This window comes from Entelurus aequoreus, linkage group LG10, assembly GCF_033978785.1.
Source record: "Entelurus aequoreus isolate RoL-2023_Sb linkage group LG10, RoL_Eaeq_v1.1, whole genome shotgun sequence".
In the NCBI taxonomy this organism is placed as follows: Eukaryota; Metazoa; Chordata; class Actinopteri; order Syngnathiformes; family Syngnathidae; genus Entelurus; species Entelurus aequoreus.
Genome location: NC_084740.1, coordinates 11,035,763 through 11,056,218, shown reverse-complemented (window position 1 = coordinate 11,056,218; position 20,456 = coordinate 11,035,763). Strand labels below are relative to the sequence as shown.

The following is a 20,456-nucleotide window of genomic DNA, read 5'->3' as shown; positions in this document are numbered from 1 at the left end:
TCAAAGTTGGAACGCACTTATGCACCCATGTACGTGTGGAATACGTTGACAAACATAGCCAGTACTTGGAGACATTATATATTGTATGATTGGCAACACTAAATTTGCCCTAGTGTGTGAATGTGAGTGTGAATGCTGTCTGTCTATCTGTGTTGGCCCTGCGATGAGCTGGTGACTTGTCCAGGGTGTACCCTGCCTTCCGCCCGAATGCAGCATAGAAAGGGACAAGGGGTTGAAAATGGATGGATATTATAAAGCAGATGACCAGAATCAGCTTTTTTTGTTCAATGTAAACTATATATACAGTATAAACTAAAAACATAAACATGTACTTGGCTAACATCCATCCCATCCATTTTCTACCGCTTGTCCCTTTTGGGGTTGCGGGGGGTGCTGGAGCCTATCACAGCTGCATTCGGGCGGAAGGTGGGGTACACACTGGACAAGTCGCCACCTCATCGCAGGGCCAACACAGATAGACAGACAACATTCACACACTAGGGCCAATCAACCTATCCCCAGGTGCATGTTTTTGGTGGTGGGAGGAAGCCGGAGTACCCGGAGGGAACCCACGCAGTAACGGGGAGAACATGCAAACTCCACACAGAAAGATCCCGAGCCCGGGATTGAACTCAGGACTACTCAGGACCTTCGTATTGTGAGGCACATGCACTAACCCCTGGTCCACCGTGCTGCCACTTGGCTAACATGTGCAAGGTTAATAAGATAGGAGTACAGTGGTGATTAGAGTGAAAGGGTGATGAAGTGATCATGAGTTAATACATTCACAGTGACTGATGATTTCACAGCAACAGGTCTGACTCTGTGACTGTTTTCTGTTCTTGAGTGTTAGCCTGGGGGAAGAAACTGTTCTTATGGGGCACAGTGATTCGATTGCCTGCTGTCAGGGAGCCATTTGAACAGTTTGTGCGTTGTTGGTGCTTCGTCTGTCCACAACTGATTACTACATGTAAGACAAACACTTTATATTTGTGGTTATTGTAACAATATGTATTTGAAATGATTTAAGCCTTTATCCAGCCTAAAAAATTACAGCGTTTGCCATTTCGGTTATATTAATGAGCTCGTAAAAGGACTGTTGTTGATGTGCCAAATATATGTCTTGTTTAGAACCTACATACAATATTAACTGTTCTTTGTTCACGCACATGGTAAATAACAATTAAATGTTTGCCTGCCAAAAAGTGATTCGATGTAATATTTTGATATTGACAAATCTTATCTGTACATAAATGACTAGATTACCCTAAGGTGTAAAACATATAATAAAGCGCATACTGTACTGTTTACATGTTGAAGTACCCTTTTGAAATGTTGAAATCGCCCCCCACACTGCCATGGTGTCCTCTAAAAAATATTCTCATGTACATTCTTGTGATATATGTAATACTCCTCACAGAAAAGCTGTGTCAATATCCAAAAATATGTTGAATCATTCTCAACCACCATGTTGTCATTTGAGGTTGATTTCATCTTTCTAACGGGTATACTTTAACATGTAAACGATACAATATGTATGATCTATGTCAGTGATTCTCAAACTGTGGTGGGCTCTATCTAGTGCAGTGGTTCTTAACCTTGTTGGAGGTACCGAACCCCACCAGTTTCATATGTGCATTTACCGAACCCTTCTTTAGTGAAAAATAAAATTATTTTTTCTTAATTTAATCTTAATTTATAAATATTAATCATGAAATTATGTTATTATATTAAATAAATACTAATAAATATATATTTTACAAACAGAAAGTTACAGGAATGTACACATGATCCCATGTTTACATCTCATTGTGCAACATGTGAATGTTTTAGTGGGAACTAAATGCGATATCTGAAAGGGGTACAAATTATTTCCAAAGCAGGAACCCCACCCAGACATACAATACTAGTGCACAGCTCATGAAAAAAACAATATTTTTTGTTATTATTATTGTAAGTGCATGGGCCAAAACACTTATATTAGAAAATAATCTAATGGAAATGACTGCTGTCATTTGATTATAATAATAAAACATTGACGGCGCGGCGAAGTTGGTAGAGTGGCCGTGCCAGCAATCGGAGGGTTGCTGGTTACTGGGGTTCAATCCCCACCTTCTACCATCCTAGTCACGTCCGTTGTGTCCTTGGGCAAGACACTTCACCCTTGCTCCTGATGGCAGCTCCTGCCATCAGTGTGTGAATGGGTGAGTGTGGAAATACTGTCAAAGCACTTTGAGTACCTTGAAGGTAGAAAAGCGCTATACAAGTATAACCCATTTATCATTTAACTTGTTATTTAGTCAGGTTTGGGACAGGTGTGCTGCTGGTGTGGCCACAGTGTGCACGTCTGACGTCGCTAACGTGCTCCACTGACTGCTCAAGGAGTAAAGATTGATGATCACTAATTTTTAGGTCTCCTTTTTCAATGCCTGGCTGGCGATCGACTGACACGTCCTCCACGATCGACGTAATGGGCCCCCCTGATCTACTGCTCCATGCTACATTGCTACCTGACCAGCACAAATCTCGAAGGCGCTGTCACGCCAAATTTCTTCCCTCTACAAAAACATTCCCTCCCCCATTTACTTCCGGGGCTGCGTCCAATAAAATCACAAAGTTGCCGGGGGTCCTTAACCTGCACGCGACTGTCCTGTTTCGCGCCTGTACAAAAAAAAAACAATAATCGATTTCTTCAGATTCCAGCAGCTGTCAAAGACGAAGTATCCTTCCAGCGACGGGCAGTCAAAGCCGAAGTGCTATCGATCGCTGTCAATGACGTAAGAGGAAACATGACCACGGAAGTAAATGGGGTAGGGAATGTTTTTGTAGAGGGAAGAATGTTGGCGTGACACCGTCTGCTAGCAAACCATTGAACCTGCTGAAGTTTTGTCATGAAAACCGTGCAAGGGATTGCTTAACGGTTGGAGGAAAGCTGCCACCTGGCTGTGAGGAGGCACGACGGTGTCACAAGCCTACATCTACTCCATGCTACATGCCCGGTGTTGTACCGAAATCTGTTACCCATCGGAATTTGTTACTCCAGGGGGCGATGTTCCCATGGCGTTTGTTTGATGGTTAAACGGCAAGCCCAAAGAGGAGGAGAAGAAGAACGCTTGCGTAAATGGCGTAAACTATCCTTAATGCTGAAACTATAATACTCATACTATATAATACCCATACTATAATGAAAGTAAGTAATTGATTTCCAGAATATGTGTAATTTATTAATGCTGAAATTCTGACAACAGACGTTTCAGCATTAAGGATAGTTTACGCCATTTACGCAAGCGTTCTTCTTCTCCTCCTCCTTGGGCTTGGCGTTTAACCATCAAACAAACGCCATGGGAACATCGCCCCCTGGAGTTACAAATTCCGATGGATAACAGTTTTCGGTACAACACCGGCACTAATCTCGAAGGTGCCATTTTGAGAGTGCATCCACATTGCTTGTTGATTTGTTTTTAAACATTTTTTTAAAATTTTATAAACCTTTATTTATAAATTGCAACATTTACAAACAATTGAGAAATAATAATAATGTAACCGAGGGTTTATAAATGTCGCTCATACTGTATGAAACTACAAAATAACAAACACGGAGGCTCCAGTTTACACGAAGACCACTTAATTTACCTTCTTTCAAAAACCTCCGCTCCACTACAACGTGTCATCACTTCCGCTCTTAGCGCCTTCAAAATAAGAGCTCAAGGCATATACTGTATAACAGCGTATACCAGGAACTTAACATCACAAAGAGGAAAGCCCATAAAAATAGGTTACATAATAATAAAAAACAGTACAAAAGAGCGCATATATATATATATATATATATATATATATATATATATATATATATATATATATATATATATATATATATATATATATATATATATATATATATATATATATATATATATATATATATATATATATATATATATACCGGTATATATATATATATGTATATATAAATAAAACAAAGTGCAAAGCCATAGGCTCACACAAGTTCAGTAAATAATTCAAAATTTGGAACACAGCATCATCGTTTTCATGCTTGTTAATTTACTATTCGCTGTACAGGAAATCGCGTCACGTCAACTTCCGCTTCCGTTTCGTGTGCAGTCTGCTAGCAAAAACTTTTGAACCTGCTGAAGTTTTGTCATGGTTTACAAATAAGACGTTGCAGTTGTTTTAGGTGAACAAACTCAAAGAAACATAGCATATACTGGGCGTTGTCCTTATAATTCAAGTAAAGTCTTTCAAAGACTGAGGATGGTGGCGAAGATGTCGAACATTACAGCGGTTTGTTACCCAGAGGACGGGTAAGTCTTGTTTTATTACATTTTCGGCTGCACTAAATATAGAAGTTGTGGCTCACCTATTGTGTCTGATGCAAGGTCCTACAAACTCCATATCGTGTGGAAGCCATCATATATCTTTTTCTTACTGCAGTGTCGGATTAATTCACAACGATTTAGCCATATAGTGGCTCAGGTTAAATCATAAATCTCTGCATTTAGTCCCTTCATTCTACTCCTAACCAACATTTTAATAACTCTTCCTCACAATCAACTGTTTAATAAACGTTACTGCAGTGTCGGATTAATTCACAACGATTAAGCCATATAGTGGCTCAGGTTAAATCATAAATCTCTGCATTTAGTCCCTTCATTCTACTCCTAACCAACATTTTAATAACTCTTCCTCACAATCAACTGTTTAATAAACCGAGCTACGAAAACAGTAGAGGCATTGTCGACATAAATGAGAAGTTCAAAACATATTTGTATTACATATGTGTTCTTTACTCACTTTTTGTCATATGGATATATGTCTTTCTCTTTCAGCATGACTTACAATTAGTAATTACACGCTCATGCGTCATGGCCAATCTAAAATGACATATTTCGCCAACAGCGACAAATAGACTACAGTCATGTTACCAACAGTGTAATCCAATATGGAGAAATAATGTAAACATTGTAGTAGGGCTGGGCGATATGGCCTTTTATTAATATCTCGATATTTTTAGGCCATGTCACGATACACGATATATATCTGGATATTTTGCCTTAGCCTTGAATGAACACTTGATGCATATAATCACAGCAGTATGATGATTCTATGTGTCTACATTAAAACATTCTTGTTCGTACTGCATTAATATATGCTCATTTTAAACTTTCATGCAGAGAGGGAAATCGCAACTAAGTCAATTTACCTAAACTGTATTTATTAAACAGTTATTAAGCAGTGGCACAAACATTCATGTCATTTCAAAACAGAAAGTGCAAGATTGTCAGAGACATTTTAAAACAAGCTATGAGTGCGCTTTTGTGCATGATGTCACTAAGATGACATATCAAAACCACACTAAATTAAAGTGCACTTTTTGTACAGATCGCCACTACAATAGTTTAAAACAAATAAAGTGCACTTTTGTGCATGATGCCACACAAGATATTTCAATAACTGTCAAGTAAAAATGAGCTGCATAACAGGAAATCAAATAGTGTATGTCCTTCGCTATGTGGTAGGTTACTGCGGACGTGATCTCCTTCTGTTGTTGACTATTTTTTTGATGTGGAAATGGTTGCTTGGGCATTTTGTTGGTGTGGCACCGGCCGGAGATGTTGACATGCAGCGTTTCAAGCACTCTTCATTCTCTAGCGGGTGACTTTTCAACTGATGCTACAAATTAGCAGTAATGCTACTTTTGCCGCATACTTGACATATTACGGTTGTCTGTTTGACATATTCCCACTGGAAGCCAAACCACCGCCAGACGATGGAGCCTGTGCTGTTTTTCTTGGGAATTAATTATTCTTCCTTAATTTGTTACCAGATTCGCACCTTCTTTCTCTCGTATTACCACTCGCAGGTGGAACTAATCTTAGAGAAGCAATCTGTGCACGCTGGGTACATTTAAAGTGGTGGACCGATAAGCAGCGCTTGTAGCTCTCTTAGCATGAGCAAATTCCATCTCTGTTATCAAGTTAACAATATAGTTAGCATGACCAGATTCTATACAACAATACTGAGGACAGCCGTTAAGTGCCCTATTGTTTGGCCAAACTTACCATAGGTGTGTAGTGGAAACATGGACTATTAAGGCTCTCGTTGACTTTGATTGGACTTTCATTGTCTGCTACAACTTTATCTGGCTCGACTATGATGGGTTATTTTTCCGCCATATTTAATTTAAAGAAAAATCAGACCAAGTCACCACTGTGTTCAATCTTAATAAAACTGACACAGTGTTTGAAACCATGAACATTTTTGCCTAAAACCTGAGAGTATGAAAACCCAGGTATCACTGTAAACCTAACCAATTACCATTACCTTGGTCAATTAAAATTGTGCTTCTGTGTCTGGTTTCCTGTTTCATTGATAACACTCGAAGAGGATGCCATAGAGTGTAAAAGCCCAATGTGTGTTTTCTTTGCTAATTCACTCCACTACGTGTGTTGTGCAGTTTGAAAGCTGAAGTCGTTTTGTTTGTTCTGTTGTTTCGGTATGCAGATGCACACTTTTAGTGGGTTCATTCACTCTGCATGTTGAGTTATGTTAAAAGTTAAAGTACCAATGATTGTCACTCACACACTAAGTGTGGCAAAATGATTCTCTGCATTTGACCCATCACCCTTATGTGAGTCATCTCATCGCATTGTATCTCTCCTGTCTCACAGAGATCGAGATGCCCCTTCGCCAGGAAACAAAGGTAAACATTAACTTATGAAAGCCTGCCATCACGCCTTCTTGAGTTTTCCCAGTAGATGCAGGAGCGTGTTTTGCTGCCCAGCTTTTTAACATTACATGCATTCACGACAATAGTCTCACCCAAAATACGCTTAATTGGCGTGTACGTGACATTTTCATTGTTTATATTGTTTTCAGGTTTAGTTAACTTTTAGGGATTTGCGATATATATTGCAGAATCTTGCAATAACAATATATATCATAATATATTGTTTGAAATGTAAAAGATAACATAACCACTTCAAAATGGGTTACAATGTAGGGGGGCACAAAAAAAATCGATGCACATCCAAATCGCGATTCTTATTCACCCTGATTCTAAGTTAATTCATAATTTAAGAAATAAATTAATAATAATAAAAAGAGATATATATATATATATATATATATATATATCTCTTTTTATTATTATTAATTTATTTCTTAAATTTCGGTACGTACTAAACCGAAATTTTTGTGTACCGTTACACCCCTAATATATATATATATATATATATATATATATATATATATATATATATATATATATATATATATAAAATTTCGGTTTAGTATGTACTAAACCGAAATTTTTGTGTACCGTTACACCCCTAATATATATATATATATATATATATATATATATATATATATATATATATATATATATATATATATATATATATATATATATATATATATATATATATATATATATATATATATATATATATATATATATATATATATATATATATATTAGGGGTGTAACGGTACACAAAAATTTCGGTTTAGTACGTACCTCGGTTTAGAGGTCACGGTTCGGTTAATTTTCGGTACAGTAAGAAAACAACAAAATATAATTTTTTTGGGTTATTTATTTACCAAATTTGCAAAATCTTCCACCAAAAATATTTTTCTTAGTGGGATATTTGATGTGAAGTAATCGGAACCTTGGATAGGTCAATAATTCATAATAACATTGATTTTGATTCAATATTTTGTTTTGAGCAATGACAGTTCGAAAGAAAAAAAACAGCTTTGTTTTATTAGTCAACATTGCAACTTTTTCTAAATTACATTTAACCTTGAAGCTTTTTTATTTCACTTTTGTTATGTTTTTGTTTATTTTAATAGTATTTTTAGAATGTGCCATGGGCCTTTAAAACATTAGCTGTGGGCCGCAAATGGCCTCCGGGGCACACTTTTGACACCCCTGCTATAGACAATAAAAAATTAAATCTGATAAATCTATGGATAAAAAGCAGAGCCTGGCGACGCATGCACGTTTATCATAACTCTCTCGCTCTCTCTGTGTCTGCCCCTCACGAATGCTGCTGCGCGCACAATTTGTTTTGTTTTTAACCCCTTCTTAACCCTGAACGTACATTGTTTATACACGCAACCATAACTCAAAATGCCGGACATTTGAGGCATTTAAGAAACGCCGCCCGGACAGCCCCGCAAAAGAGGACTTGTCCGGTGAAAAGAGGACATATGGTCAATCTATCCTAGCCCGGTCGTTGCTAGCATGCTAGCAGCGATCGGTTTCACCGGACATGTCCTCTTTTGCTAGCATGCTAGCAGCGACCGGGCTAGGATAGACTGACCATATGTCCTCTTTTCACAGGACATGTCCTCTTTTGCGGGGCTGTCCGGGCGGCGTTTCTTAAATGCCTCAAATGTCCAGCATTTTGAGTTATGGTTGCGTGTATAAACAATGTACGTTCAGGTTTAAGAAGGGGTTAAAAACAAAACAAATTGTGCGCCTAAATGCTTCAAATGTCCGGCATTTTGAGTATTGTTTACACAACGTGCAGTCCGCTACTTAATATGTCCGTGTGGAAACTCGTTCGTTACACCTCCGCACCGAACCGAAACCCCCTGTACCGAAACGTACCGTTATACACGTACCGTTACACCCCTAATATATATATATATATATATATATATATATATATATATATATATATATATATATATATATATATATATATATATATATATATATATATATATATATATATATATATATCAGGAAATCTCCTGAGGATTGAGGAAACCCCTCATGAAACAGGCCTGTAGAGATGAAATAGTCTTGTGATTTTTTCCCACACATACATATTACGCTCTACCACGGTATCGAGCACTATTTTTTGGATAATCTAATTAAGACATATATATATATATATATATATATATATATATATATATATATATATATATATATATATATATATATATATATATATATATATATATGTGTAAATTCACACCCCTACTACAAAGGGTCCTAATTTGGCTGCTGATGTATGCGGTAACCTATTGCGTCATATCTGCTTGTATTTTGTCAAAACAAATTTTTAATAAATGTACTTGGCACACGTTCTTCTGTTCTGCGGCTACTTTGCATTAGATTTAGCGATACTAGAAATGTGGGTATTGATTGGTAATCAATCCAATACCAAGTTGTTTTAGGAGCAGTATTGGTCATACCAATGCTGATACTTAATTTTTTAAAGATCATTGAATGATTAAAGTTTTGATCCCAATTATAATCAGACAAAACCACAGGATGGCAGTGTAACATCAATTCAATATTGATTAAATATATCCTATTGGTTCTAAATTAAATCCTTTGTTTTTTTTCCCTTAAAGTCCTCCTGTGTCCAGGGACTTATTTCCTGAGTTTGTAAACAATAACAAATACGACAAATAATTTTCTGATAGTAAAAAAATATAACCACTGGAGTATCGACCATATACTGATACTTTACTTTGTAGCGTGCGTTGCTGTCGATATTTATATCGATCCACCCACCTTTGTTTACATTCAAGAGCTCCAGTTTAGTGGTTAGCAGAGGTGGGACCAAGTCATTGCTTTGCAAGTCACAAGTAAGTCTCACGTCTTTGCCCTCAAGTCTCGAGTCAAGTCCCGAGTCAAGACAGGCAAGTCCCGAGTCAAGTCCAAAGTCAAGACTAGAAAGTCTCAAGTCAAGTCCCAAGTCCTGCATTTTGAGTTTCGAGTCCTTTCAAGTCCTTTTAACCACAGACTAATATTTTTACACAGATTGTGTATGCTTTTAAAACGCTGTATTTATTTATTTAAACAAATGCATTTGAAATTGCAGGGGAAAAAATAGTGCTGACATTGCAATTCATAATAGCACTATTAACCAGTCATTTTAATAGTTTAAACAATTTTAAACATTTAACTCATTCCTTTACAGAATAAACACATTTGCAAAAACAAACATAGAAAATACATATAAAACAATCACTGTAAACATTATCATTTAAGGGAAGAATGTAATAGAAAATATCAATACAAAGTGTCAAGACAGAATAAACTCTCTGCTGCTGCAGCAACAGAGTTACAGTCTATAGGTCCCTAAGATATATAGATATCTAATGTATTCATACATTGTTTATGTAGGATATACGCATGTATATATAATCTAATCATATTGTTTCTTCAACTTAAAAATAGCTGACCGTTTTTTTCCCCCTTCTCTGGGATTATATTCCCAGTTTTGATCTCGGACGTCTGGTCATTTATAGCGTATCATCGGCAGCTCAGTCTCGAGAGACCATACTGATGCGCGTCTGGGGTCTTGTCATGTTGTTTGGCATCGTCTGCTATGGCTGCGCAGTCCGATCTGTGAGTGACAGTCTTTATTGCAGTTTGTGCAAATGAATAAGGTGGCCTGGATTTGAGGGGTTGCTGCAGTGCACTTCCTGCGTCTCCTCTTCTCTGCTGCAAGCCGATCTCTTGCCACCTCAGCTTCTGCACTGCCCTTGTGGACAGTCTGACGCCAAGCATTTCTGTCCATGGCCTGTACCTCCCAGCTGTCAGGAGAGATGTTGCATGCTTTCATGTCTCTTTTGCAGACGTCCTTGAAGCGTAGTAGGGGGCGACCAGCTCGTCTGGTGCCAATGGTCAGTTGTCCATACATGATGTCCTTAGGTAGTCTTCCATCCTCCATCCGTCGGACATGGCCGAGCCAGCGGAGACGGCGTTGACTCAGCAGGGAGTACATGCTGGGGATCTTGGCGCGCTGCAGGATGTTGGTGTATGGGATGTGGTCCTGCCAGCTGATGTTGAGGATGCGCCTGAGGCACCGCATGTGGAAGGTGTTGAGCCGACGTTCTTGCTTCATATAGGTGGTCCAGGATTCACTTCCATAGAGAAGGGTGCTGAGAACGCAGGCCTGATATACACGGATCTTGGTGTGTTCTGACAGCGCTCCGTTCTCCCACACTCTCTTGGTCAGTCTAGCCATGATGGTATTTGCCTTTCCGAGACGCCTGTCCAGTTCGATGTCCAGTGAGAGGTTGTTGCTGATTGTTGATCCCAAGTAGGTGAACTCGTCCACAGTGTCCAGTCTGATGTTATCAACTGTGATGGAGGGGGCAGTACTGATGTCTTGTGCACTGATGTTGGTCTTCTTCAGGCTTATTGTGAGCCCAAACTGCTTACAAGCATCGGCAAAGCGGTCAGCCAAACTCTGAAGGGCATCCTCTGTGTGAGTCATGAGGGCTGCATCATCAGCAAACAACATCTCCCTGATGAGAACTGTCCTGACCTTGGTCTTAGAACGCAGTCGCGCCAGGTTAAACAATCTCCCATCAGACCGGGTGTGCAGGTATACACCATCAGTGGAGGAGTCGAAGGCGTAAGACAGGAGCAGGGAAAAGAAAATCCCGAAAAGGGTTGGTGCAAGTACACAGCCCTGCTTGACACCACTGTTGATACAGAATGGTTCTGAGGATGATCCGTCATACAGGACTGTGCCCTTCATGTTGACATGGAAGGAGGTCACCATGCTGCCGAGCTTTGGGGGGCAGCCAATCTTCTCAAGGAGCTGGAATAGGCCTTCCCTGCTGACCAGATCGAAGGCCTTGGTGAGGTCTATGAACATCATGTAGAGTGGCTGGCCTTGCTCTCTACTCTTTTCCTGGAGCTGTCGAAGGGAAAAGATCATGTCAGTTGTCGACCTGCCTGCTCTGAAGCCACATTGGGATTCTGGATAGACACGATCCGCGAGTCTCTGCAGCCTGTTGAGGAGGATGCGTGCATACACTTTGCCGACAATGCTGAGAAGGGAGATCCCTCTGTAGTTGTTGCAGTCACTGCGGTCACCTTTGTTTTTATACAGTGTCACAATGGTGGCGTCACGCATGTCTTGTGGGACTGCACCTTCCTCCCAGCACATGCAGAGCAACTCATACAGAGGCTGAAGCAGGGCAGGTTTCCCGTGCTTGATGGCTTCAGGTGGGATGTTATCGCTACCTGGTGCTTTGTCGTTTGGGAGGGCATCAATGGCTTTGCTGAGCTCTTCCATAGTGGGCACTTCATCTAGCTCCTCCATGATGGGCAGATCCTTCGTACCACTAAGGGCAGCATTGGAAACTGATGTTTCACGGGAGTACAGTTCTGAGTAGTGTTCCACCCATCTGGTCATCTGTTCCTCCCGGTTAGTGATCTTCTCCCCTGACAGAGATTTCAGGGGGGCAATTCCTTTTACTGCAGGGCCAAGGGCCTTTTTGATGCCGTTGTACATGCCGCGTGTGTTTCCGGACTCGGCACAGCTCTGTATTTCCTTACACAGTTGTTGCCAATATTCATTGGCACACTGTCTAGCAACACGCTGGGTGGTGTTCCGAGCCCTTCTGAGTGCTGTGAGTGTCTGTTCATTTGGGCATTCCTTGTGTGCTAAGAAGGCTGCACGTTTAGCCTCTATTTCTGGTTTCATCCTTGGAAGGTGGGCTTTGAACCAATCCTGGCAGGGATGTTCTTTCTTGCCAAACGAGGACATGGCCGTGTTGTAAATTTTGTCCCTCATGGCATTCCACTTTCCTGTGGCGTCATGATCTGGCAGGTCCTGTAGGGCTTCATCCAGGTTGGTTACATATGCGTCCACCTTAAGGGGATCTGACATGTGTACTGTGTTGATCCGGGGGCGGCCTTTTGGTTTGGAGTGATGTAGCTTGCGTGGCTGGAGACGCACTTTGCTGCACACAAGGGCATGGTCAGTGTCACAGTCTGCACTATGGTAGCTTCTGGTGATGAGGACATTGTTTAAGGCAGAGCGCCTGGTGATGGCAAGGTCGAGTTGGTGCCAGCGTTGGGACCGCGGATGCCTCCACGACACTCTGTGTGATGGTTTACACTCGAAGAAGGTGTTTGTAATGCAGAGGTCATGGTAGGAGCACAGTTCCAGCAGCCTTTGACCATTCTCATTTACCTTCCCTGTGCCATGACGTCCAAGGCAGGAGGGCCATGACTTGTGATCTGCACCTACTCTGGCATTGAAGTCGCCAAGGAGGAATAAGGGCTCATCTTTTGGGAGGCCCTTTATCAGTTCATCAAGCTGCCCATAGAACTGGTCTTTTGTGTCTTCCGATGAGGTGAGAGTGGGAGCGTACACACTGAGGATGTTGACATGACCAGCAGCAGTGGCGAGGCGGATGGACAAAAGGCGCTCGGTGCCACCTGAGGGAGGCTCAACTGCAGCCAGGAGGGTGTTTTTGATGGCAAAGCCAACACCATGCTGGCGGGGCTCTTCGGGTTCTCTGCCCTTCCAGAAGAAGGTGTAGTTCTCCTCTCTGAGGGAGCCGCTGGAAGGGAGCCGGGTTTCTTGGAGGGCAGCTATGCTGACGTTGAGTCTGGTGAGCTCTCTGTCAATGATGGCTGTCTTTCTGGTGTCTTCCACCACTCTGAGGTCATCTGAGATGCCTGTGCGCATAGTGCGCACGTTCCAGCTACCAAATAGAAGAGCTGGAGTCTTCTTTTTAATTTTCTTATTGTTTGGTGCAAAGATTTACCGTCTGCTCATCGTGCCTTTACAGTACACTAAGCTCCAGGCACCCACTGAAGCAGGCAAACGTTGGCGGGCCGACACCCTACTGACCGGGGGCTGCCCGGTTTGAGGCGGGCAGTAGTCGTCCACTGGGACACTATGATCCCTCCCACCGTCGAAGCTGACCCGTGGCGCCCCATACTTACGCCAATCAGATGGGACTTATAACCCGTAAACTGCCAGCTTCCGTGTTGTGTCCTCACTCTTGCGAGCGAGGCTGGAGTGACCTCTCCAGTTTTTGTGACCTCCATGGCGCAAGCCTGGGCATAAGGTATGGGGACTTTGGGTTGCCCAGTCGTCAGAATCCCCCTCTTGGCTTGGCTGACGGGATCCAAAGGAATGCGGAGCATGACGTTTGGCACCAGCTTTGCTGCAGGAGTTGCCGGAAGGGTGTTGTCTTGCGAGCACCTATCCGCCTTCGGGGCTCCACTCCGGATTTGTAAGGTTTACTCCTTTACACTTGGCCGTTGAGTCCTATGTGGTCTTCCTCCGCCCTAGCCGTTGGCTGACTGGTGCAGCTCCTCCGCCTAGTGGTGCAGTGTACACACCACCCCCTCACGTGGTTTGGTCTGCCAGCTGAGGCAGTGTACCGGGGTGTGGCGCTTGGAGCCAGCACGTGAGAGATTTAGGGGATGGATGAGAACCGGTGAAGCGTGGCCTCCCTACGAGTAGGGAGCAGCTGCCAATCAACAAGGGTGCTATCTCTACCCACCCCCCTACACCGTATAGCGTATAAGAATATTATATTACTGTTAAGCAAACTATGAATAGTAAAAACGCCAAAGCATGTGTCCGTTATCATAGCTACACGTTTGAGAAAAAACCTGCGTGAAAATCAGTGGTATTCAGTGAGGTAAGATGAATTAAATTCGCTGACAGTTCATTGCTCCTGCCAAATGAATTGCACTGAGTGGATCGGATCACCTCTCCAAGATGGCGGCGCCGCGTCTTGTCTGTGCCAATAGGCAGTAGCGCTCAATGCTACGTACCCTTATAAGATGTCTATGGTTATAACGTTAGTAGTGAGTTTACAGCCTCACTGATTTAACTACACAGCAAATAAAAGTCATGTTACTTAGCCAATAAACGTTATCTTACATTCAAAACTTAACCTTCTTTGTGCAACTTCAAATGTCGAACGAAGTTGGAAGTTGTTGCGTCTCCGTCTGTAATATTCGAACTGCGTGATTTGCATACGGCAATTCGTTTTTTGTTGACCAAGTCGTAGTTTTTATACCCGAACGAAACCAACTTTGGCATAATTGTTTCTCACTGCCGCATTGTTTGACAACTCATGTTCGGTGGTTGTCCTGCAATTTGATTGGATGAGAGCTGTGGGATGAAAACAACGTAGATCTAATTTGATTGGCTGTTGTACTGACAGCACACCAGCTGACAAGCAGCACACAAGCTTATAGACACAGACGTACAAAATGAAAGATACGGAGCGCTCCCAAATAACTTTTTAAGCTTTGGGTTTTGGGGAAAGTAGCAAGTCATGTCAAGTCAAAAGCCTCAAGTCCAAATGAAGTCACAAGTCATTGATGTTAAAGTCTAAGTCGAGTTGCAAGTCTCTTTACATTTTGTCAAGTCGAGTCTAAAGTCATCAAATTCATGACTGGAGTCTGACTCGAGTCCAAGTCATGTGACTCGAGTCCACACCTCTGGTGGTTAGCATATCCTTCTACGGTGTGTAGTGTAGCATGTTTATTATGTTTATCATGAAACTTGTAAGAAACATATTTTATTTGCCACCTAGAGGCAAGGATTGCTGATTTAGAAGTGGCTTTGCTCTGTAGAGGGCATTGGCCGCTAGCGAGAATGCTACATTGCATTGAAGACGTGTTTGTTCGCTTGTCGGTACATAGCTAGAATATGTCATCAACAGGCATGTCATGGTATACCTGTAGTATTAATAGCTCTATTGTCAGCCAAATTTATTTAATTCATTTTGTATATTGTCTATATTGTGCAACCCAGTTCAGTTTAAAGCCTAACTATTACCTACCTTTTCATTTGTTACAGATAATCTCACAGAAAGTGACAACAGCAGCTCAGGTAAGACAATTTATAATTATTAATCATATGTTTTTATCTTACTGTGTATTCTTTTATATTTAATTAAGCTATTGTTTATCTAACATTCAGCACTTATTTATTACCGCACGTGTTAGTTTTTTTATTTAGATATTTTATCATATTTATACAATCTTTTTTTTTTCCACATTATTTTTGTATTATAACTAAATCATTACTTTGATTTAGTTCTTCTTAGGTTTTTGCATGGTTATTTCTGTTACCAAATACTACTACTTATTTACTGTACGTGTTAAACATAGGAATGGAAAAACCTACCTAATTGTTCAGACCTCGAGGAAGGGGCGGGATTTTAAAAAAGGCTCTGCTTCTTACTACTCCCTTTCGGACATGTTGAATTGCGCGAGTGTCAACATGAGATGTACGCCAATGTTGTTAGCATATCCTAAATAGAGTAAATAATCTTTGCTTTCCTTTTAGAAACCGAGACAACCAGCGAGGACAGTTCTGACGAACAGGCGGATGGAGAGGACGATAAAGGTGAGCGGCATCAATAGTTTATCGTAACGTCGTGCAGTTGATTATTGCTGATACTAACTACATAATGCTTTGCTATAGTATTGTTGTATTATTATTAAAGTTATAATACTGCAGTGTAGTCACTGTGTTTTGAATAATCACCAGGTGGCAATACTAATACAAAAGATGAAGCAAAAGAAGGAGAAGGTAAGCACAAAAAGTATGGCGTCTTATCAGCAGATAATGCTTGTAACTCAATTATGTTGAATAAAGAAGATAAATCTTTCTTTGCAGGAAACAAAGAAGCTGTAGAGTCTCAAAACGGTGAGGCACCTGGCAAACATACAGAAAAAACACAAGAAAATGGTGTAAAGTAAAATATGTTTTTAAACAAGGGTTGTCAAAAGTATACCTGCTTTTTTACTGTGTCGTCAGTAACGTATTTTCATGTATATATCAGTATAATGTTTCCTTAGCGAGCTGCTTCAATTCTCTTTTCACATTGTCATTATGGGGTATTGTTTTTAGAATTTTGAAGACAAACATTAATGTATTCCATTTTGGAATGAGGCTGTAACATGTGGAAAAAGTGAAGCACTGTGAATACTTTTCCTGATGCACTGTAACAATACACACCAACTTTTAATATCTGCCAACCATTTTTCGACTTGCAGAGGCTGGCGTCGCTTCTCCAGATCATTTAAATGGGAAAGGTAATGTAAATGATTAAACACATAAATGTGATGTTTACCTCATCCTGTTGTCATTTCACGCCATGTCATTTCAGCAACAGAGAAGAACACCCACGTATGCTGTGAAAAATGCAAAGACATACAACAGGTGAGCTCACACATGTTTTATGGGGCCAGTTGTAGTACTGTAGTGTGTGTAAAGCGATGCTTCTCAATTATTTTCTGTTATGCCCCTCTTAGGAAGGAGAAAACATTTTGTATCCCACTCTAAATGTACAAAAGTATAGTTTGTCTATAACATTTTTATAAGTACACCTCTGCACATCGCTGTATCCTTATTAAACAAAGAAAGAAAATGAATCAACTTACAACAAAGAATAGTTTTATTACATTGTGGTTGTAGTCCATAACAGGAAAAGTTTAAACTGCATCAATTGACCTGAAATTCAAAGAAATTAAAACTAGAAATACAACTAAGTACACGCAATAAATAATAATACATTTTAAATGATCAGCAACATTAACTTCAGGGCACAATATATAAAACACTTTAACCTACAAAACAGTTTGTGTTATTTTTTTTAAATCAAATTGAGGAAGTCAGTATTAACTGCTTAAATAGACACATTTTGCAGTGCACAGCTTTAGGGTTTGAAGCATGATACTGATAAAGCATGTTCCCCAGGTTCACATGCACACATACTAGCACTAATACTACTATTTGAGAAGCACCGGTGTAAAGGAATATGGCCATGTTAAAATCAAAAGCTTGACCAAAAAATGTTCAACAATAGTCAAATTGTGTTAAATTTGGACAAAATTACTGTACATTTGCAGAGTCAGGGGATACAATAAGTAATACTAATCCAGTGTTTCCCCCAGAAAACGTGTTAGTTAAGGTGGTGACTCTCCAGAAGGAAGGGGGTGGGTGGGTGTAAGGATCGGTGTAACTCGGCCTGTCGCCATCACGTCTCCACCTCGCCGCTGCCACCACAGCCTGGGGAGCAATAGACTACAGACTGCGGTGAAGTAGGCCAGCTTCGTCGCGTGAAGAAGCCTATAATTTGTGGTTGTGTTTTCCGCTCCATTTGCTGAATGGCGATATATGATATATATCGTAATATTTTTTCCCTAAAGTGAAAATAAACAGTCCTAGTTACCTAAGATACTAAGTACGTCATTATTACGATTTAGTAATTTACTAAGTCAAAATAATGACTTACAAAGTCAAATGAATGACTTACTGTAAGTAAGCGTTTGAAAAAAAGAGATAAATGTGGGGCCACATGCTGACATATGTTCAACTCATGCTTAATTTATTACAGCATTTGGGAAGCCTGTAGTTGATTTTTATTATGTAAATGTTATATTTTTATCAACCTGTGATAGCAGGGACCCTGCCATTCATAACTAGGCTGCTACATTACTAATGATTAATGTAACTATAGCTAAAAAAATTGTGCAATAGGAGAGACTATTTATCCCTGAACACCATGGAGTTCATGTAGGCTTTATGATGCAGTTACATTATTATATCAACTATCAGAGACAGCTTCAGGAAACTCTTAATTTAACATAATGTCCTTTTTTGCTGCTTCAACACAGAAAAAGGTCAAGTGAAATAACTTAGTTGTTAACTGTAGGTCAATAATGCTTGTCTTTCTCTCAGACAGACAGGGTTTTGCTGTCCGTAACACGCACGCACACACCGCACAGTGAGTTAACGTTACGCTAAAAGCTAATTAGCCTTCACCTCAAGGACTGCGAGCAAGCTGAGCTGCAGCTTATGTTTCTAGGACGTCAACGGGCTCATAGTGATGTTACTAGTAGTTGACTTGGAAGTGTTTATTCTAATTTGGGGAGAGTCCGCTGCATTATGCTCACCTGCTAAACACCTATCTGCTCACCCCACCGTCTCTCCTCTCTGCCTGCCTGAGCACTGACTCCATAGACATCTTATAAGTAGACGCAGCATTGGCTGCTGTGATGCGAGAAATTTGGCCCCCATCTTGAAGTGGTGATGAGGAGCCGGCGAGCAGCCTAAACTGACAGTTGAAAGGTGGAAAACAAAGATGCCGGGCTGGTGTTCAGCGTTTTCCTGCTCAAATGAGCGGACTGTTGAAAATAGGAATCGAGGGATTACTTTTCACAATTAAGATTTAACATTAACATACTATTGGTTGTATTTTGTGAAAAGAATATTACCACAGAGTTGAGAAGGAGCAAAGATCTTCAATAGTACTGAAATCGTAACCGCTAGCAAACAAGAGTATGACCATAATAGATTTGCTTGTCCATCCATCCATCCATCCATTTTCTACCGCTTGTTCCTTTCAATGAAATTAATTAAATTTAAAAATGTCATACTTGAATAACATAAAGTTGAAATAAATGATGAAGATAAAGATTGTAAAAGCCAACAGGGGTAAAAGTTAGGACCACAGTCCAGATTGTGTAGGGGGGGAGGGGTAATATATGTTAACTAACTAGACAATCAGATGGACAGTGACTATACAGTATTATACAAGTCTAAATTTAGTCTAGCTTTCCAACCCAATTTAGTAAAATTAAAACAATCACTGTAAACATTATTATTTAAGGGAATAATGTAATACAAAATATCAATACAAAGTGTCAAGACAGAATAAACTCTCTGCTGCTGCAGCAACAGAGATACAGTCTATAGGTCCCTAAGTTATATAGATATCTAATGTATTCATACATTGTTTATGTAGGATATAAGCATGTATATATAACCTAATCATATTGTTTCTTGAATTTAAAATTAGCTGACCGTTTATTTCCCCTTCTCTGGGATTATATTCCCAGTTTTGATCTCGGACGTCTGATCACTTATAGCATATAAGAATATTGTATTACTGTTAAGCAAACTATGAATAATAAAACACGCCAAAACATGTGTCCTTTATCATAGCTACACGTATGACAAAAAAAAGTGTGAAAATCAGTGGTATTCAGTGAGGTAATATGAATTAAATGCGCTGACAGTTCATTGCTCCTGCCAAATGAATTGCACTGAGTGGAGCGGATCACCACTCCAAGATGGCGGCCCCGCGTCTCGTCAGCGCCAGCAGGCAGTAGCGCTCGATGCTGCGTCTACTTATAAGATGTCTATGACTGACTCCATGCGCTCTGAATCGCACTGCTGATTGGCTGTTACATGCGCTCTGAATACACACTGCTGATTGGCTGTTACATGTGCTCTGAATACGCACTGCTGTTTGGCTTTTACCGCCCTGCGTGTAACCAATCCGATGGTTCTGTGGGTGGGACAATGCTGGGTGCTGCAGAGAGGTACTGACAGAGGCAGAGGCAGAACTAGGCGGAGCAGCTTGTTAAGACTTTAGTTTAGGCGGTTGCTCTTTGTTGTTAAGGCGGCCGCCTTAAAAACAAAGCACTGCGGGAAACCCTGTAATTAGATCTACAGTATAATCCTAATGAACATGTTTAATGTGAGAAAAGTATTGACACAACCGAATTGTTCTGTTGCTTTTGTGTTGAATGTAATCTATGTATTTACTTGTGTGTAGACTCATGGCAGTGAATTGGTTTCACCCAAGATAATCAAGGGAAGTTATCAGTA

The 20,456-nt window shown here is 40.4% G+C and overlaps 1 protein-coding gene across 2 annotated transcripts in view; it reads left to right on the top strand.

The window, feature by feature from the left end:
- Positions 1-2,584: 2,584 nt before the first annotated feature.
- si:dkeyp-97b10.3 (uncharacterized) overlaps positions 2,585-20,456 on the top strand; it is a 33,822-nt gene continuing 15,950 nt past the window's right edge. The window contains exons 1-9 of one of the 2 annotated variants that reach the window (XM_062060092.1): positions 2,585-2,777; positions 6,693-6,724; positions 15,630-15,662; positions 16,122-16,181; positions 16,326-16,367; positions 16,455-16,484; positions 16,835-16,873; positions 16,948-17,000; positions 20,404-20,453. In XM_062060092.1, the coding sequence (XP_061916076.1) occupies positions 2,773-2,777; positions 6,693-6,724; positions 15,630-15,662; positions 16,122-16,181; positions 16,326-16,367; positions 16,455-16,484; positions 16,835-16,873; positions 16,948-17,000; positions 20,404-20,453 (344 nt within the window). In that variant the 5' untranslated portion in view covers positions 2,585-2,772. Of the gene's footprint in view, positions 2,778-4,101; positions 4,326-6,692; positions 6,725-15,629; positions 15,663-16,121; positions 16,182-16,325; positions 16,368-16,454; positions 16,485-16,834; positions 16,874-16,947; positions 17,001-20,403; positions 20,454-20,456 lie in introns of those variants that run through there. The other variant, XM_062060091.1, reaches the window with a different exon arrangement.